The 19,677-nt window shown below is 43.2% G+C and overlaps 1 protein-coding gene across 1 annotated transcript in view; it reads right to left on the bottom strand.

Annotated features, from left to right (window-relative positions):
- SEMA4D (semaphorin 4D) overlaps positions 1 to 19,677 on the bottom strand; it is a 923,316-nt gene that overhangs the window by 129,758 nt on the left and 773,881 nt on the right. Inside the window, exon 20 of the mRNA XM_078675637.1 lies at positions 13,450 to 13,653. Coding sequence (XP_078531763.1) covers positions 13,450 to 13,653 — 204 coding nt within the window. The remainder of the gene's footprint in view (positions 1 to 13,449; positions 13,654 to 19,677) is intronic.

Below are 19,677 nucleotides of genomic sequence, written 5' to 3'. Positions count from 1 at the left end.
ACAAAATCTGATGCTTTTGAAAAAATTACCATTTGGGCTGGCCTCTGCGGCCAGCGTGTTCCAACGCATGATGCATTCCTTGTTAAAAGACTTGAAACATGTTCATTTTTTTCAAGATGATGTTTTGATTACTGGAATTGATGAATCAGAGCATAAGGTTAATTTAGCCAAAGTGTTACATGTATTTTCAAGTGCTGGTCTCACCCTTAGAAAGGATAAATGTCAGTTTTTATTAACAGAGATAGATTATCTAGGGTACACCATCTCTCGTTCTGGGGTGAAGCCAAAAGAGGATTTATTGAAGGCTATTAGGTGTGCTCCTGTGCCCTCAAATAAGGATCAACTGAAATCCTTTTTAGGGTTGGTGGAGTATTACTCCAAGTTTGTTTCAAATTTTGCCCACAAGACTGAAGCTTTGAGGTTACTACTTAGAAAATGTGTGCAATTTGAGTGGGGCTCACAAAATCTGATGCTTTTGAAAAAATTAAACTTGAAATTGTCAATGCAGGCATTCTCTCCACTTTTGAACCTGGTAGAAACACCTTCGTGACTGTTGATGCCAGTGCTCATGGTATTGGTGCCATTCTCTCTCAAAGGAAGGGTGGCGTGGAGAAAATTGTAGCTTTCGCTTCACGCACTCTTAGTGCCTCTGAACGCAACTATGCAGTAATAGAGCTTGAAGCGCTGGCTGCTGTTTGGGGAGTCTCTCACTTTCGCACTTATGTGTGGGGCACGCATTTTTCTTTAAGAACAGATCACAAACCGCTTATTAGGATTCTGTCACCTGGAGGAGCTAATAAAGTTTCTCCTCGTTCCATGAGATTTGCTGCGAAATTGCAGGAGTATGATTTTTCGTTATAACATATCTCTGGATGGAAAAATGTGCAGGCAGACTGCTTGTCTCGCCTACCTATTAGATCTGAATTAGATCTGAAGAGTGTGTTGATTTTGATGATGAGACTGTTTGTTTGGTTGCTGGCTTTGATGATGTGTGCTCAAATGGTTTTAATTCTATTTCTAAAGGCGAGTGGCATCAAGCTGTTGTTGAAGACCCTGATTTCGGTGAATTAATTAGTGCCATTCGTCTTGGTTGGAAAAGGGAAGGTGATGTGAAGCCTTCTTTACGTAGTTTTGTGACATTACAGGAAGAACTTAGTTTGGGTAGTTCTGATGATTTTGTGTTGAGAGGTGAACGTTTCTATACCTCCGCATTCTCTTAAAAGAAGACTTTTTGTTTTAGCACACGAAGGTCATCTAGGTCAGAGTATGACTGGCAAACGTTTAAAGGCAAATTTCTGGTGGCCTGGTTTGGATGAAGATGTAAGGAGATGGGTTGAGAATTGTTCATTGTGCAAGGAGAGCGAGAAGAGGTTAAAGATTGATTCGCGACCTTTAGGTTCGATTGCGTGTGATGAAGATGTACCTTGGGGCAAGGTCTGCTTGGATTTTATTGGTCCGATTGACTATTTGTCTGGTGATTGTCGTTTTGCAATGGTTTTGGTGGATGTGTGTTCACGATGGGTGTGTGTTGAGTTAATGAAAAATATAACTACTGAGAGTGTAATTAGACAACTCAAATCCATTTTTATGAAAGAAAGTTTTCCTTGCATTTTATTGACAGATAATGGTACTCAACTTACCTCTTCTTCTATGTGGATGTTTTTATCTAATCATGGTATCAAGCATATGTGTACATCTTTATATAATCCACAAGGTAATGGCATTGTGGAGCGCCAGAATAGGTTGGTTAAGGGCACTATTCAGTTGGCTGTGCAAAGTCAACGTGATGTTTGTTGTGCTGTGGAAGAGACCGTTTGGTCTTATAATACCACTGTTCATAGTGTTACCAACAACATACCTTTTGAGTGCATGCGTGGTAGGTTTCCAAAGACGAAGATGGTCCCTCAGTGGTTGTTTGAAAAAAGATTTCATGATGTTAACAATTCTTGTACTAGTTCTGGAAATTTTTCTAGTGGTTTCAAGGGTGAGGTTGGTGACTTTGTCAAGATTAAATTAGGTAGAAAAAAGTTTGGTGTAAACAAGTTTTCGAACCTCTTAAAGTCAAAGAAGTGCATAAGTGGCATGTAGTTCTGGAGAATGGTCAGAATTGGAACTTCAGGAGAATAGCTTTGTATTCTAAGGGAGATAGTGGTGCTGCTGCTACTAAAGATTTGGTTTCTAGTAAGGTTGCTTCTGGTTCCAAGCTTGTTGTTAGTTTCCAAGACTGTTCCGAGTTCTGTTGGTTGTAAAAGAAATCTTTATAGCAAAATTCTTCAAGAAAATGAAACTGTGAAAGAAAATGTACACTCTACAAGGCAGCGCAGTGTGCCCAAGAAGTATGATGATTTTGTCATGTATTAGTTTCATTTTCAGTTTTACATAATTTATTTCTGCAGAGTGTTAATTGATTTTGTATATCCTTGTATTTTTATTCCATGCTTTTGTGTTTATTTTGCTTGTTAAGTATCTTAGTATTTTGTTATCCTTTTCTTGTTGTTTCTTTTTGTTCTATAAGAAAAGGAGATATGTTATGGTTGCTTTAGCTCCAGTCTCGTGCGGGAGTATGTTGGAATCTGGAGTCATGCAGTAGAACTAGCCTGATTCCAGATTCTTATGATTCCGGCTGGGACGGTTGCTGAGGAAGGAAGACTTGTACTTTCTCTCTTCCAATAAATTGATTAATGGACTTCAACTCACCTTGACTGTTGGGACTGCTTACTTACAATACTCTAATAAACAAAGAGATTCTATCAAAAAAGTGATAACATGGTAAAATTTTAATTTTTAATTGGTTTCAATTTTTCTAACAAACGTGCTAGGCTCTCTCTTAAAGGTGAAAAGACCAGAGCGCAATGTGCTTTTTTAAAATACCCCTCACACACTAAAAAAATCCAATAGTGTCATGCTTCATCATAGGGGTCTTCCCGCCCCTATAACGGGACGGGGCGTGCTACGACCAAGCGAATACGCGGGAGCACTTATATTGTGACAGTGACTATGTGTGAGTGCACAGGTGTCAGTGAAAGTGTAGGGACCTCAAAAAAGTGAATTAATAAAAAATATAAAAATTCCCTGGCATAGTAGAAAAAATACTTTATTCACTTCTCTAGCTGGGAACATTAAGAAGGGGTTGTGAGGTAGAGCAGTAGCTAGCTACCTAGTCGACATGTTTCGTAAGCAGTCCCCTACTGCTTACTCATCAGGACCAAAAAGCGATCCCTACTAGAATATACTCAGTTCTACAGAATATGCCTACTGTCCTACAAACAGCACAGCAAAAATAAGCTGACTGTTTCGTGCTCCGGGGCATGAGTTGGCCCAGTGAAGCAAAAAAATATATTGATACAAATAGTACCAAAAAGGGACCTATTATGGTCTCTGTGGAGAAAAGAGAAAAAAAGAGAAAAACAACACATATGCGTAAATTTACGTCATGATCCAATGATAGGTACAGATATTCAATTATGTACCAGTATGCTTTATCCATCAAAAGCAGTCATATCCCTTGATACATTTGAGAAAGGATATTGCATTAGGTATAAACAGCGTCCTATAGCTGGTTATAGAAACAGGGACCTCAAACTGCTCGGTTCCACTGTCATCTCATCACACACACACACAATCACGACTCAATGCATTACCACTGAACAAGCAATTCAAAGGAAGGGACCTCCTTTACCTTTGGTTTCTATCAGAGAAAATATGAAAACGCTAGCCGTTATTAGCGATATTGTGAACACTACAATACGTACACTTTTTAGTTAGTTTCAATGCCCCATGAGTTTGCAGGCGAGGGGTGTTCTTCCGCGGTACTGTGAAAAACAAAACCGCACCTTGGTTTTAATTGTTGCGCAAAGACCAAACTTGTCGTTTGTGCCCGTGACCCGTTTTTTAAAGACTCGAGGTCAGAGTCTATTACTCACATGTCCGGCGAGGAGAAGAAGCATTGTTCCCACCCCCGTGCTACTCCGAGGAATACCGGGCTTGTCAGTCTCGTGTTTCTTAAGAAGTATTATTTCCGCATAGTCACCCGGCAATCCTGTGTATGACTAGTGCGTCAACCTCCCAAAATGGCCGCCACCTGATGGAACAATGTGAGGAGAAGGACGGGAGTCTTTCTACTCTTTCTTTTCTCGGGGCGGGGGGGCGCAATAATTAGGGAAATACGCGCATAATTAATAATATTCTTTTTGGTGCATGAGGAAATTCTTAATAAAGTGGTATGGTCGTGTTTTGACATTTGTTGGTTATCAATACAGACATAGTGCTCATACCATACCCCGTTACATTAATTATGTCTATGTTGACGAAACAAAACAACCAAGGGTTCACAGGGCCGGTGTCGTCGCTCTGTCTAGTAATTGTAATGACACAGTCAGAGGAATGCATGCCCTTATTTACGTTGTCAGACATGGCAGTCTCATTAAAGGAAATCGAAAAAGTTTTCTGGGGTAGTGAGTGGATCTACTCCAAGGGGGTTACATTAAAGTTGAGCCCAAGGGATATCGTCATTCAACCCAATCTTATGTGACTGAACACGAAACACCCATCTTTGTTCCTTCTCTAAGAGGGTTCTCTCGTTGCTGACAGTTTCAATCACGGTCCATTGAATTTCTTCTGGTTTATGACCCATTTCAAGGAAGTGATTGGTGAGTTTTGTACTGGATTTCCTGCATTTTATTGTACTCTTGTGTTCGCCTATCCTGATCTTTACTGCCCTGCTCGTCATCCCTACATATTCAAGTTTGCATGGACAGGTGATCAGGTATACGACGTTTACACTGTTGCAGTTACTGAAACCCCTTTGTTCCCAGTTTGTTCCATTGTTGAATGCTATCTTCTTGCTCTTCTGGGTAAGGCAACAAACCTTACATCCTCCACATGGATAGTGGCCTTGGACAAAGTTCGGATTTCTTTGTACATTGTTGGTGTCCGATTTCGGTCTTGTGTGGACCAAAACGTCTCTTAAACTCTGGGCTTTTTTGTGGGCAAACATGGGTTTGGGTATCTGTAGGCCTCCACTGTTCAGGATATTCCAGTTTTTGTTAATGATTTTCGTAACCAAATTGGAGCTGGTGTTATATGTGGTTACGCAAATAGGTCTTTTTTCTTCAACCTTTGGTATCTTAGGCTCCAATAGGCTTTCACGGCAGTTGTTCTTTGCTCTCGTGTATGCCTGGTTGATGATGCGATCTGGATACATCCGTGCTTTCAATTTCCTTTTCAAATCCTCCGATTGTTTCTTGAAATTGTCAATCTCTGTGCAGTTCCTGCGTAGGCGCAGGAACTGACCATATGGGAGATTATCCCGCAGGTGTCGGGGATGGAAGCTGTTATACATAAGGAGGCAATTCTTTGAGGTACCTTTAAAGTGAGTCGTTGTCATTAGTCTCCCATTCTTCGGAAAGATGTTTAAGTCAAGGAAAACTAAGTTGCTCCTAGAGGTGGTACTGGTGAATCTCAGGAAATCGTCCTGTAAGTTCAACCAGGTTAGAAATTGTTCAGAGTTCTTTTCATCTCCATCCCAGATGATGAGGATATCATCGATGTATCGTTTCCACAACTTGATGTTGGATTTGAAGGGGTTACTTGAGTTCAGTATTTTGGTCACCTCCAGATGGTGCACGTATAGTCCAGCTATACTAGGAGCAAATGTGCTTCCCATACTGGTACCGTGTTTTTGCAAGTATATAGTGCCATTATACTCAAAGTAATTCTCTTTAAGTGCCAGAGAGACACAGTCCATCACTACGTTGCGAGGTGTCTGATACTCCCAGAATTCCTCAAAGAGCACATCTTCGATAATCTCCAAAGTCGCTTGGTGTGGCAGGCTGGTGTACAGACTCTCCACATCACAGCTAATCAATAGCTGGGTATTGGGATCAAAGGGCACCTCTTCTATTAGGTTCAAAACATCCTTGGTGTCTCTCAAGTATGTAGAGGTCTTTTGAACCATTGGTCTGAGAAAGGCGTCCGCAAATTTTGAGACCGGCTCTAAAATGGACCCAATCCCAGAGACGATTGGACGTCCCGGGGGGTTGTCCATCTTTTTGTGGATTTTGGGTAGAGTATATAGATAGGGGATCCTTGGGTCTTTTTGGCAGAGGAAATCCCCTTCTTTTTTCGAGATCCAGTCGTGTGCCAATGCCTCTTCTACCAAAGTACCAATTTTTGTTCTTATTCTTTCAGTAGGGTCTGCGGGAAGAATTTCATAGTTTCTTGTATCCTGTAGCAGCCTCCTACATTCTTTGTCATATTGTTCTATGTTCTGTATGACAGTGGCACCACCCTTGTCGGCCGGCTTTATTATGATCCTTTTGTCATTGCTCAGATCTCGTAACGCTTTCCGTTCTTCATTCGTGGTATTGTGAAAAATGCGTTTTTCTAACGGATTGATGTTTTCTAGCTCCATCATTACAGCCTTTTCAAATGTCAACAGTTCAATTGGGAGAAGATGGTCCATAGGGGTGAACCTAGATTTCGGTCTCAGATCAGTGTCCCCACGCTCTGTCTCGTCTTCCTTGTCTTTGAAGAAGACCTGTAATTTCAGACGTCGCATGAATTCCTGTACCTCTTTGCAGAGATGGAATTTATCCATATTTGCTGTTGGTACATATCCCAAGCCCTTTTCCAGGACTGCTTTTTGCTGTTCTGTTAGTTCTATAATGGAAAGATTCACCACCAGACTCATTTCTGGTTCTTTGTTGCACCTGTCATGCTCCTTGTTGCTACTCGGGGTGTTTGTTCTTCTTCTGGGTTCCAATGTACCGTGGTCCCTCTCCGGTTCCTCCCCTTCGCCCGTCCCTGGCGCGCCCCTAAAAAAGGAGCCGAAGGGTCATAATAACTATAATCTTGTGGTTGATATCCCCAAGTTGGAAACGGTCCCTGAGGATGTTGAAAGGGTGGTGGTCCATATTGTTGTTGTGGGGGGTACATCATGGGAGGGTTGTAGTTCTGCCAGCCTCTCGTGCCTCGAAAGTTTGCCCTCCGGAAGTTTCTCCTGTTCCCTCGATATCCTGGGCTCTTATTCCGACTAGAATTGGAGCTGTTGGATCCAGAGTCAGATGTCTCGTCATCTGTGGCATTCCCATTCGTTGATTTATAATCATCCTTTATATAGGGATAGACTCTTTCTTTAGTCCAGCGACTGTTGTCTTTATTCAGTTTCTCATACTTGCTGCTTTTCAGGGTGGTTTCGAACTCATTCAATGATTTGTTCATTGCATCAAGATACTTTTTGATGTCAGCTGGTGATTCGTAGCTCTTTATACGTATCTCTATAGTTTGTATTTCAATCTTTAGTTCGTTCGCCAGTCTACTTGCAGTTTTTATTATGAGAACAATCCAATCCCTGGTGCATCGCCAAGAGATCTTGGACCAGTCGATTTTGAAAGTCTTGTCCTGTAGAAAAATAAAGGGTTCATTGCGGACCACTGCAATGAACCCTTTATTTTTCTACAGGACAAGACTTTCAAAATCGACTGGTCCAAGATCTCTTGGCGATGCACCAGGGATTGGATTGTTCTCATAATAAAAACTGCAAGTAGACTGGCGAACGAACTAAAGATTGAAATACAAACTATAGAGATACGTATAAAGAGCTACGAATCACCAGCTGACATCAAAAAGTATCTTGATGCAATGAACAAATCATTGAATGAGTTCGAAACCACCCTGAAAAGCAGCAAGTATGAGAAACTGAATAAAGACAACAGTCGCTGGACTAAAGAAAGAGTCTATCCCTATATAAAGGATGATTATAAATCAACGAATGGGAATGCCACAGATGACGAGACATCTGACTCTGGATCCAACAGCTCCAATTCTAGTCGGAATAAGAGCCCAGGATATCGAGGGAACAGGAGAAACTTCCGGAGGGCAAACTTTCGAGGCACGAGAGGCTGGCAGAACTACAACCCTCCCATGATGTACCCCCCACAACAACAATATGGACCACCACCCTTTCAACATCCTCAGGGACCGTTTCCAACTTGGGGATATCAACCACAAGATTATAGTTATTATGACCCTTCGGCTCCTTTTTTAGGGGCGCGCCAGGGACGGGCGAAGGGGAGGAACCGGAGAGGGACCACGGTACATTGGAACCCAGAAGAAGAACAAACACCCCGAGTAGCAACAAGGAGCATGACAGGTGCAACAAAGAACCAGAAATGAGTCTGGTGGTGAATCTTTCCAGTATAGAACTAACAGAACAGCAAAAAGCAGTCCTGGAAAAGGGCTTGGGATATGTACCAACAGCAAATATGGATAAATTCCATCTCTGCAAAGAGGTACAGGAATTCATGCGACGTCTGAAATTACAGGTCTTCTTCAAAGACAAGGAAGACGAGACAGAGCGTGGGGACACTGATCTGAGACCGAAATCTAGGTTCACCCCTATGGACCATCTTCTCCCAATTGAACTGTTGACATTTGAAAAGGCTGTAATGATGGAGCTAGAAAACATCAATCCGTTAGAAAAACGCATTTTTCACAATACCACGAATGAAGAACGGAAAGCGTTACGAGATCTGAGCAATGACAAAAGGATCATAATAAAGCCGGCCGACAAGGGTGGTGCCACTGTCATACAGAACATAGAACAATATGACAAAGAATGTAGGAGGCTGCTACAGGATACAAGAAACTATGAAATTCTTCCCGCAGACCCTACTGAAAGAATAAGAACAAAAATTGGTACTTTGGTAGAAGAGGCATTGGCACACGACTGGATCTCGAAAAAAGAAGGGGATTTCCTCTGCCAAAAAGACCCAAGGATCCCCTATCTATATACTCTACCCAAAATCCACAAAAAGATGGACAACCCCCCGGGACGTCCAATCGTCTCTGGGATTGGGTCCATTTTAGAGCCGGTCTCAAAATTTGCGGACGCCTTTCTCAGACCAATGGTTCAAAAGACCTCTACATACTTGAGAGACACCAAGGATGTTTTGAACCTAATAGAAGAGGTGCCCTTTGATCCCAATACCCAGCTATTGATTAGCTGTGATGTGGAGAGTCTGTACACCAGCCTGCCACACCAAGCGACTTTGGAGATTATCGAAGATGTGCTCTTTGAGGAATTCTGGGAGTATCAGACACCTCGCAACGTAGTGATGGACTGTGTCTCTCTGGCACTTAAAGAGAATTACTTTGAGTATAATGGCACTATATACTTGCAAAAACACGGTACCAGTATGGGAAGCACATTTGCTCCTAGTATAGCTGGACTATACGTGCACCATCTGGAGGTGACCAAAATACTGAACTCAAGTAACCCCTTCAAATCCAACATCAAGTTGTGGAAACGATACATCGATGATATCCTCATCATCTGGGATGGAGATGAAAAGAACTCTGAACAATTTCTAACCTGGTTGAACTTACAGGACGATTTCCTGAGATTCACCAGTACCACCTCTAGGAGCAACTTAGTTTTCCTTGACTTAAACATCTTTCCGAAGAATGGGAGACTAATGACAACGACTCACTTTAAAGGTACCTCAAAGAATTGCCTCCTTATGTATAACAGCTTCCATCCCCGACACCTGCGGGATAATCTCCCATATGGTCAGTTCCTGCGCCTACGCAGGAACTGCACAGAGATTGACAATTTCAAGAAACAATCGGAGGATTTGAAAAGGAAATTGAAAGCACGGATGTATCCAGATCGCATCATCAACCAGGCATACACGAGAGCAAAGAACAACTGCCGTGAAAGCCTATTGGAGCCTAAGATACCAAAGGTTGAAGAAAAAAGACCTATTTGCGTAACCACATATAACACCAGCTCCAATTTGGTTACGAAAATCATTAACAAAAACTGGAATATCCTGAACAGTGGAGGCCTACAGATACCCAAACCCATGTTTGCCCACAAAAAAGCCCAGAGTTTAAGAGACGTTTTGGTCCACACAAGACCGAAATCGGACACCAACAATGTACAAAGAAATCCGAACTTTGTCCAAGGCCACTATCCATGTGGAGGATGTAAGGTTTGTTGCCTTACCCAGAAGAGCAAGAAGATAGCATTCAACAATGGAACAAACTGGGAACAAAGGGGTTTCAGTAACTGCAACAGTGTAAACGTCGTATACCTGATCACCTGTCCATGCAAACTTGAATATGTAGGGATGACGAGCAGGGCAGTAAAGATCAGGATAGGCGAACACAAGAGTACAATAAAATGCAGGAAATCCAGTACAAAACTCACCAATCACTTCCTTGAAATGGGTCATAAACCAGAAGAAATTCAATGGACCGTGATTGAAACTGTCAGCAACGAGAGAACCCTCTTAGAGAAGGAACAAAGATGGGTGTTTCGTGTTCAGTCACATAAGATTGGGTTGAATGACGATATCCCTTGGGCTCAACTTTAATGTAACCCCCTTGGAGTAGATCCACTCACTACCCCAGAAAACTTTTTCGATTTCCTTTAATGAGACTGCCATGTCTGACAACGTAAATAAGGGCATGCATTCCTCTGACTGTGTCATTACAATTACTAGACAGAGCGACGACACCGGCCCTGTGAACCCTTGGTTGTTTTGTTTCGTCAACATAGACATAATTAATGTAACGGGGTATGGTATGAGCACTATGTCTGTATTGATAACCAACAAATGTCAAAACACGACCATACCACTTTATTAAGAATTTCCTCATGCACCAAAAAGAATATTATTAATTATGCGCGTATTTCCCTAATTATTGCGCCCCCCCGCCCCGAGAAAAGAAAGAGTAGAAAGACTCCCGTCCTTCTCCTCACATTGTTCCATCAGGTGGCGGCCATTTTGGGAGGTTGACGCACTAGTCATACACAGGATTGCCGGGTGACTATGCGGAAATAATACTTCTTAAGAAACACGAGACTGACAAGCCCGGTATTCCTCGGAGTAGCACGGGGGTGGGAACAATGCTTCTTCTCCTCGCCGGACATGTGAGTAATAGACTCTGACCTCGAGTCTTTAAAAAACGGGTCACGGGCACAAACGACAAGTTTGGTCTTTGCGCAACAATTAAAACCAAGGTGCGGTTTTGTTTTTCACAGTACCGCGGAAGAACACCCCTCGCCTGCAAACTCATGGGGCATTGAAACTAACTAAAAAGTGTACGTATTGTAGTGTTCACAATATCGCTAATAACGGCTAGCGTTTTCATATTTTCTCTGATAGAAACCAAAGGTAAAGGAGGTCCCTTCCTTTGAATTGCTTGTTCAGTGGTAATGCATTGAGTCGTGATTGTGTGTGTGTGTGATGAGATGACAGTGGAACCGAGCAGTTTGAGGTCCCTGTTTCTATAACCAGCTATAGGACGCTGTTTATACCTAATGCAATATCCTTTCTCAAATGTATCAAGGGATATGACTGCTTTTGATGGATAAAGCATACTGGTACATAATTGAATATCTGTACCTATCATTGGATCATGACGTAAATTTACGCATATGTGTTGTTTTTCTCTTTTTTTCTCTTTTCTCCACAGAGACCATAATAGGTCCCTTTTTGGTACTATTTGTATCAATATATTTTTTTGCTTCACTGGGCCAACTCATGCCCCGGAGCACGAAACAGTCAGCTTATTTTTGCTGTGCTGTTTGTAGGACAGTAGGCATATTCTGTAGAACTGAGTATATTCTAGTAGGGATCGCTTTTTGGTCCTGATGAGTAAGCAGTAGGGGACTGCTTACGAAACATGTCGACTAGGTAGCTAGCTACTGCTCTACCTCACAACCCCTTCTTAATGTTCCCAGCTAGAGAAGTGAATAAAGTATTTTTTCTACTATGCCAGGGAATTTTTATATTTTTTATTAATTCACTTTTTTGAGGTCCCTACACTTTCACTGACACCTGTGCACTCACACATAGTCACTGTCACAATATAAGTGCTCCCGCGTATTCGCTTGGTCGTAGCACGCCCCGTCCCGTTATAGGGGCGGGAAGACCCCTATGATGAAGCATGACACTATTGGATTTTTTTAGTGTGTGAGGGGTATTTTAAAAAAGCACATTGCGCTCTGGTCTTTTCACCTTTAAGAGAGAGCCTAGCACGTTTGTTAGAAAAATTGAAACCAATTAAAAATTAAAATTTTACCATGTTATCACTTTTTTGATAGAATCTCTTTGTTTATTAAAGTTCTGTTAGGAGGGTGATTCTATCAGTACCTCTACGCTCCCCCTTTGTTTTGTACTTACAATACTCACCAGGCGGTGTGCCCCGGGGTGGCTGTAAGGTGCAGTATTTCATTTAACAATCAGTGTCACGTCTAGTTGGGTTTGGATTGGGAAGGAGGGCAGTCAGGCATTGGGTGATGGACCAGTGTCTCAGGCGATCTGTGGGCCAGTTTTTTAGGGCCTCTGTAAACAGGCCCACATAAACTTTCTATTTTCCCCGGTCCTCACCAGGCCACTGTGAAGTGTTGCCAGTATCATGAGCACTCCCCTGCCATGCCGTCAAACTGAGGCTAGGTGCCAGGTGTTGTTCTGGCTTTTAGAGCATACTCACCGGCCCCCTGTCACTGCTGAAGCAGTCTAATTCCCCTGCTGGGCCATCACTTTCAAGCCATGGTGTGTGTGTGCAAGTGTGTATTCTCACCTAAGCCCCCCTGGAGTAGGAGCATCAGCCGTGTGTTTTTCTTGACCCCCCCCCAGCCCCTTCCCCTGCCAGGTTATACCGTAATGCTGTAGTGGGATGAAGTGGGGGTTAGGAAGAGAAGTGACCTCGATGGGGCCAGGTGTTGTCACCTCGGTCTCAGTGTTTTTTAGGCCTTGATGGAGGAGTGAGGGAGTATTTGCATAAGCTACGCTGTGAGGTCACCTTTCACAGAGTTCTGGCGTCACCTTAACACCCAGTGATTCGGGGCAAATCACTTAATCTACCTAAAATAAAGATGAATTTGATTTTGTGCAATGTAGCTGGTGCTCATGGTAATTCCTCCAATGTCTTCAGACAGAGTTCACCCTATATAAAGCTACAAAAATAGACACTAACAATTTTTGAGAGTGCCAGGGCCCAATTGTGAATTTGTGATTCCAATCCGACCCTGCTTCCGGTTCATAGAATTCATAGTTGTGGGACAAGTTGAAAAAGTAGTGAAATAACTTTTAAAAGCTTGGAGAAGAATGCCAAAAACCAGTAAGGTCCTCCAAAATCCGACAATTAAAACGGTTGTTAACGTTCTGGGAATGTTCTTAAAGTGCAAGGATGTTGCATGACCTAGAATACTGAAAGCCCTAGTCGGGCTACACCCAGCTACCTGCTACACAGAACATTATCATTGTATGCTTTCAGACATGTATGTTTATTCCCGTCACTGAACACCAGCAAAACATAACCTAAGCTAACTCAGAGAGAGGACTAGGCATTTATTTTAAAATGTCAGGTTCAAGCCACCTAAGTTACACTGGACAAAAAACATGCAACATAGGTGCGCCATTTTGTGTCGCTTACCTGCCACGGTGATCTGAACATTGGCGGTTTCGTTCCCAGATTTTGAAATGAGTGAACAACGATATTCCATGTTTGCAGACGCAATGCCTTTCATCCAGCTGAAAATATGCTTCTTTCCACCAACCAGTGTGTAGGATTGATCCGTAATGCAGCTCTCCATTTTTTCGCCATTCTTTTCCCATATAAAGTAGGCATCTTTAGGACCTAATTAAAAGAATATCTTTAATCAGACTCTTGCATAAGTAACCACGCATGAATAAACAATAGGGAGACCAATGATGAGTATTGTCTGACTTCTTTAGCGAATTCAGGCGTTTTCTTTTTTATAATTATGCACAGATAAAATATGACAAATACAAATGAACCAAAAAGAAACAGTGGGAAGTTGCTTTAATTGAAAAAGAAACAAACTAACAAGTAGTTAATGAATTGGAATGTTGCAATAAAGGTCACTCTTTCTTTGAGGACTTTGAATGTTCTTGTGTTTGGGTAAAGGAGAGAGGGGTCAGGTCAGATGGTGAACCCTCTGAAATAGGAGAAAGAGAAGAGCTTCTGACCATTGTCCAGATATCTCAATCCATTGTAAGAAGATACATAAACAAGCAAAGGGCTATTTAAATGTTGGCAGAGAGGGAACTCCTTCACAATGGCGACCATGTTCCCTCCCTGCCAATACGGTGGTCCACTCGCCCAAGTGTTCTCTCCCTACCAATACAGTGGTCCGCCTGACAGATTTAAATGCGGGGGGACCATATGTTTGCTCCAAACTGTGCAATGGATTGATAGAAATTGCCAGGTTCACTAATATTTCTGAATTTGGTGTGCGCCATCTCTAGCACAGCGATGGAGTAATTTACTCCATCACCATGGCGGTGAAATGGATTGCTTGCCAATATCTAAATCTGCCCCTAAATATCATGTGGCTACGTGAAAGCTACTCCTCCTGCAATGGCAACAGTCTACACGTTTTCAGCACATTATAGTTTTTAGAATTATATTCTATTTTTGTAGGACACCTTATGGATAAAATGCTTTGATTGTGCTGATTCACACACCGAATTCCATGGTTCACTCGTTTCTTATTTTTTTTTACAGGTTTTGCAAAGCGCCCCGTTGCTATGAATCTGTTGTAGAGTGGTAAAGGAAAGGGTGTATTGCAGTTCCAGGGGGACATATTAGTTATCCAAGTTTATAGACCACATATGAAGTCATCAGATGTTCTTGGGTCAGTGCCAACTATAGGCAGAGCATAAGATTTTCTGGGATTTTATAACTAGGGAGAAGGGAGTTGCACTGCAGCTCTAGATCGTGTAGCCTTGGGTGAGTAGGGATCTATCACGGTAAGGCTTTGCTCCATGTTTACAGACGGATTGGAAGTTTAGGGTAACCAACCTTACGCATATAGGGGCATATTACCAACAAATAGCGATATTTATCGCTAAGTAGGGTTAGTGGCAATATTTTTTCGCCGCGCATCAACGGTTTTTATTGCTAAGATAACTTGCTAGTAGCAAGGTTTATCTCAAAAGCGATAAAAATCAGGCGAAATGCGTGAATATCGCTGAGAATACAGCGATATTCACGCATTAGCGACAAAATGCTCTTAGCCATGTTATCCACCTCCCATTGGATAACATGGCTAAGAACTGGTCTGAGCAGGCGTTGGATTTTGGCGATAGCGGGAATATTTCCATCGCTACGCCTGCCTTGCTAATAGACGATAGCGACGTTAGTGACTGCTTTCAGTTGCTGACAGGTTGGGTACGCCCACTTTGCATGTCATTAGCGATAAATATCGCTGACATGCAAAGCGGGCCTCAAACCGCTCGCAATCGCCTAAAAGCTGTCGCTAACATCAGTTAGCGACAGCTTGCTAATAGAGCGATAGAATTATCGCCGCTTAGCGGCCAAAAACGGGAGCTTAAACCGGCGATAATTGCCTATTTCCACCCTTGGTAATATGCCCCCTAGTATCAGAGGAACACAGGGTAGAAATTGTCAGCTCCCTAGACAGAGTCCTCTGTGATTCCGATGCAAGGTTCTGATCAATTACCTTCCTTTAATTGGTGCCCAGTGCAGAGATTTCTTTACTCCACTGATTATTCGAGCATTGTTTAGTTGTCAGTGACTATAGCACGAAGTGGATGTTGCAGTAGCCAAAGCAGGACATTTTGTGGAAATGTAAATATATTTAGAGCAATAATGTATGCGTAACTAGTGCACTGCTGGTGAATTGTAGGGCTGTTGTCCTCTTCAAGTAACTTCTCAAAGTGTCTTGCTTCATCCAAACCATGAATGTGTTTGATTCGTTTTATATTTATTTGAGGCGTTTCATTTAGTGCTGAACTTCACAGAGAAAGTTGTTAACGAGTAGGCCTATTTCAAGCATCATCTTAACTTAGATCATTACGGTGTGCACGGTGGAGCTGAGACAGCATTAGAGACACCCGGATGGGATGGCACTCAAAAGTAGAAAGAAGTAGATGGGACATTACACGTATGTTTACATTACAGTATATAGGTTATGTTGCAAACGTTTGCAATTTGAGGCCTTGTGAAATACTTTTTTTTGCTTACAATCAAACGTAATTTAGTGTTTTGCTGAAGTGCAGGGGCCAGAATTAGAACCAGAGTCCAATAGAGCAAGCCTGATTTTGCAGAAATGCACAAATATGGAATTCTTCCAGACAGACTGGAAAAACACAGTAGTCACCAAGCGAACATCAAAACAAACACAGGGCAATGAATGCCAATCGCACGCAGTCTTCGCCAAAATCAGTTGGTGATTATGTATTGTAGAAATAATTAGCATGACTAAGCCCGAACAGAGCAGTGACTGAAATCGAGCAGCCAAAATGAGCAAAAGAGTATAGAGACACCAGCAACATCGAACCACACTTTGATCCTCACTACTCAAAATCAAAATCACACTAAAGGCATGTCTTACAAACTCCCCCACCAAAACACAACCAGCCACTAAGCAATTCTCAATGAAATAGAGGAGAGCAGCACATTAATATGTGCCAAGAAAAGTCTTTATTATGAGCAGAACACACATCACATTCAATGTAGGACTAAGATGGTAGACAAGAGAACACACAAGTCAAGGGAGCAGTATGTCTCTAAATGTATACACCACTACATCACAGCCATAGAGGACTAAGCCAAAGGTATGAGCAGGCCACCTCACCCAACCTCCACATACTTGCAGGTTCCAATAAACCAAAGGCACCAGAATTGAGAGCTCTTGGCCTGCATGGCACAGGGAACTGGGGAAATGGGCCATAGCTGAGCGTCCATTCCTCCACCGCCTCCGAAACAGAAGTACCCCACCAGGGATGGCAACTAGATGGGAATTGATCAAACTAACTATTAAAGATAATGAAAGATTCCCATGAAGTACCCCGCATTACAGGAAAATAAATACCCAACCCATGCACTGTGGGCTTAATATTCCAAGATTTACTCACAGCAGATAAGGCTCACCCCAATTCCCACCCCCGAATCACATCTCCTGGGACGTATGGACGTCACCCCTATGAGTACGCTTTGAAATGAGTGATGGTATCCATGCTCTTCAACACTTATCAGCTATCAAACTTTACAATATCAAAATTTAAACCTGATGCAACCTGTGTGAACCCGCAACAGTTTATTGACTATGTTGATAAATACACAAGAAATATCCTAATCAATATATGCTGATGTGTGCAATCTTTATTGCAGAAAATGAATTAAAAGCACATCCATTCTCCCCCAATTAGTCCCACAAAAGAAAAAGGTCATGGGCTATGCAGGAGATAGAATCTTGCAAGAAGAGTTCTCTCCCATCACCATGCAAGCTTAGCTAGCACACATATTCTTTCGAGACTTCATGTGAAGGAGTATGGTTTGTTGACAAAGAAGGTTGAGGCAAAGTGCAACACACAACCACTACACCTACTAGGAACGTCTACAGAGTTTAAGATGCATGATGAACATCATCAACAACTATCTACATCCTGTTACCACAACATTATCTCCATACAGAACACACAGCCTGCCATGACAGTCGAGAGAAAGCTACTATGCACACTGGGTGCTATAGAACTGGGTAATTCCAGAAGCATGCAGCCTAACATTGGAATATTCAATGACCCGTCAACATTGCAATGAGACTAGTCACAAAAGAACTCCAATCTCATGGTCTGTACCATGTTACTTTCTCCCAGATCCTGCAGCAGATGTGACAAGTCCAGTAGACGCATGCAACATCTGTGGCTTCCCCTCAAAAAAATGTCCATTAATTGCATACATCACACCACCAAAAAGCCATTACTGCAACAGATACACGCTTGACTCAACATATAACTGCTGTAATGTACAACTATGCTTCACTGTAAAGTTCTTCCTAGATTCCAGGCATAATGCCACAATCATTTGTAAATGTGATCTATTAGCTTTGCTAAAGAACGGTGCTGGATTAAACCCAGATCTGTTGACTGGGTGTGAGTGTTTGATTGGTTCAGATGCTCCGTCCATCACCACCCCCTTTTATACCACTTTGTTCGCCATAAGTTGGCAGGGTATGCTCCGACGTGAGTCCCTTGCTCACTTTGCCACTGGATTCAAGCAAGCCGGGATGAAGACGGCTGAAATGCCAGAAACCGGTCCTCGGAAGCTTGTTTCCGGTCCAGGGAATGCATGGCTTGACAGTTCGGGCTGGACTGTTCCCATGAGGCACAGGGTCAAACTGATTTGCATATGGCCATGTCTGAACTGGGGTGGCAGAGTGGGCTAAAGAACGGTGATGGATTAAACCCAGATCTGTTGACTGGGTGTGAGTGTTTGATTGGTTCAGATACTCCGTCCATCACCACCCCCTTTTGTACCACTTTGTTCGCCATAAGTTGGCAGGGTATGCTCAGACGTGAGTCCCTTGCTCACTTTGCCACTGGATTCAAGCAAGCCGGGCTGAAGACAGCTGAAATGCCAGAAACCGGTCCTCGGAAGCTTGTTTCCGGTCCAGGGAAGGCATGGCGTGGCAGTTCGGGCTGGACTGTTCCCATGAGGCACAGGGTCAGACTGATTTGCATATGGCCATATCTGAACTGGGGTGGCAGAGTGGGCTAAAGAACGGTGATGGATTAAACCCAGATCTGTTGACTGGGTGTGAGTGTTTGATTGGTTCAGATGCTCCGTCCATCACCACCCCCTTTTGTACCACTTTGTTCGCCATAAGTTGGCAGGGTATGCTCCGACGTGAGTCCCTTGCTCACTTTGCCACTGGATTCAAGCAAGCCGGGATGAAGACGGCTGAAATGCCAGAAACCGGTCCTCAGAAGCTTGTTTCCGGTCCAGGGAATGCATGGCTTGGCAGTTCGGGCTGGACTGTTCCCATGAGGCACAGGGTCAGACTGATTTGCATATGGCCATATCTGAACTGGGGTGGCAGAGTGGGCTAAAGAACGGTGATGGATTAAACCCAGATCTGTTGACTGGGTGTGAGTGTTTGATTGGTTCAGATGCTCCGTCCATCACCACCCCCTTTTGTACCACTTTGTTCGCCATAAGTTGGCAGGGTGTGCTCCGACGTGAGTCCCTTGCTCACTTTGCCACTGGATTCAAGCAAGCCGGGCTGAAGACGGCTGAAATGCCAGACACTGGTCCTCGGAAGCTTGTTTCCGGTCCAGAGAAGGCATGGCTTGGCAGTTTGGGCTGGACTGTTCCCATGAGGCACAGGGTCAAACTGATTTGCATATGGCCATGTCTGAACTGGGGTGGCTGAGTGGGCTAAAGAACGGTGATGGATTAAACCCAGATCTGTTGACTGGGTGTGAGTGTTTGATTGGTTCAGATGCTCCGTCCATCACCACCCCCTTTTGTACCACTTTGTTCGCCATAAGTTGGCAGGGTATGCTCAGACGTGAGTCCCTTGCTCACTTTGCCACTGGATTCAAGCAAGCCGGGCTGAAGACAGCTGAAATGCCAGAAACCGGTCCTCGGAAGCTTGTTTCCGGTCCAGGGAAGGCATGGCGTGGCGGTTCGGGCTGGACTGTTCCCATGAGGCACAGGGTCAGACTGATTTGCATGTGGCCATGTCTGAACTGGGGTGGCAGAGTGGGCTAAAGAACGGTGATGGATTAAACCCAGATCTGTTGACTGGGTGTGAGTGTTTGATTGGTTCAGATGCTCCATCCATCACCACCCCCTTTTGTACCACTTTGTTTGCCATAAGTTGGCAGGGTA

Source organism: Lissotriton helveticus, chromosome 2_1 (assembly GCF_964261635.1).
Source record: "Lissotriton helveticus chromosome 2_1, aLisHel1.1, whole genome shotgun sequence".
Lineage (NCBI taxonomy): Eukaryota > Metazoa > Chordata > Amphibia > Caudata > Salamandridae > Lissotriton > Lissotriton helveticus.
This window is presented reverse-complemented; position numbering and strand designations above follow the sequence as displayed.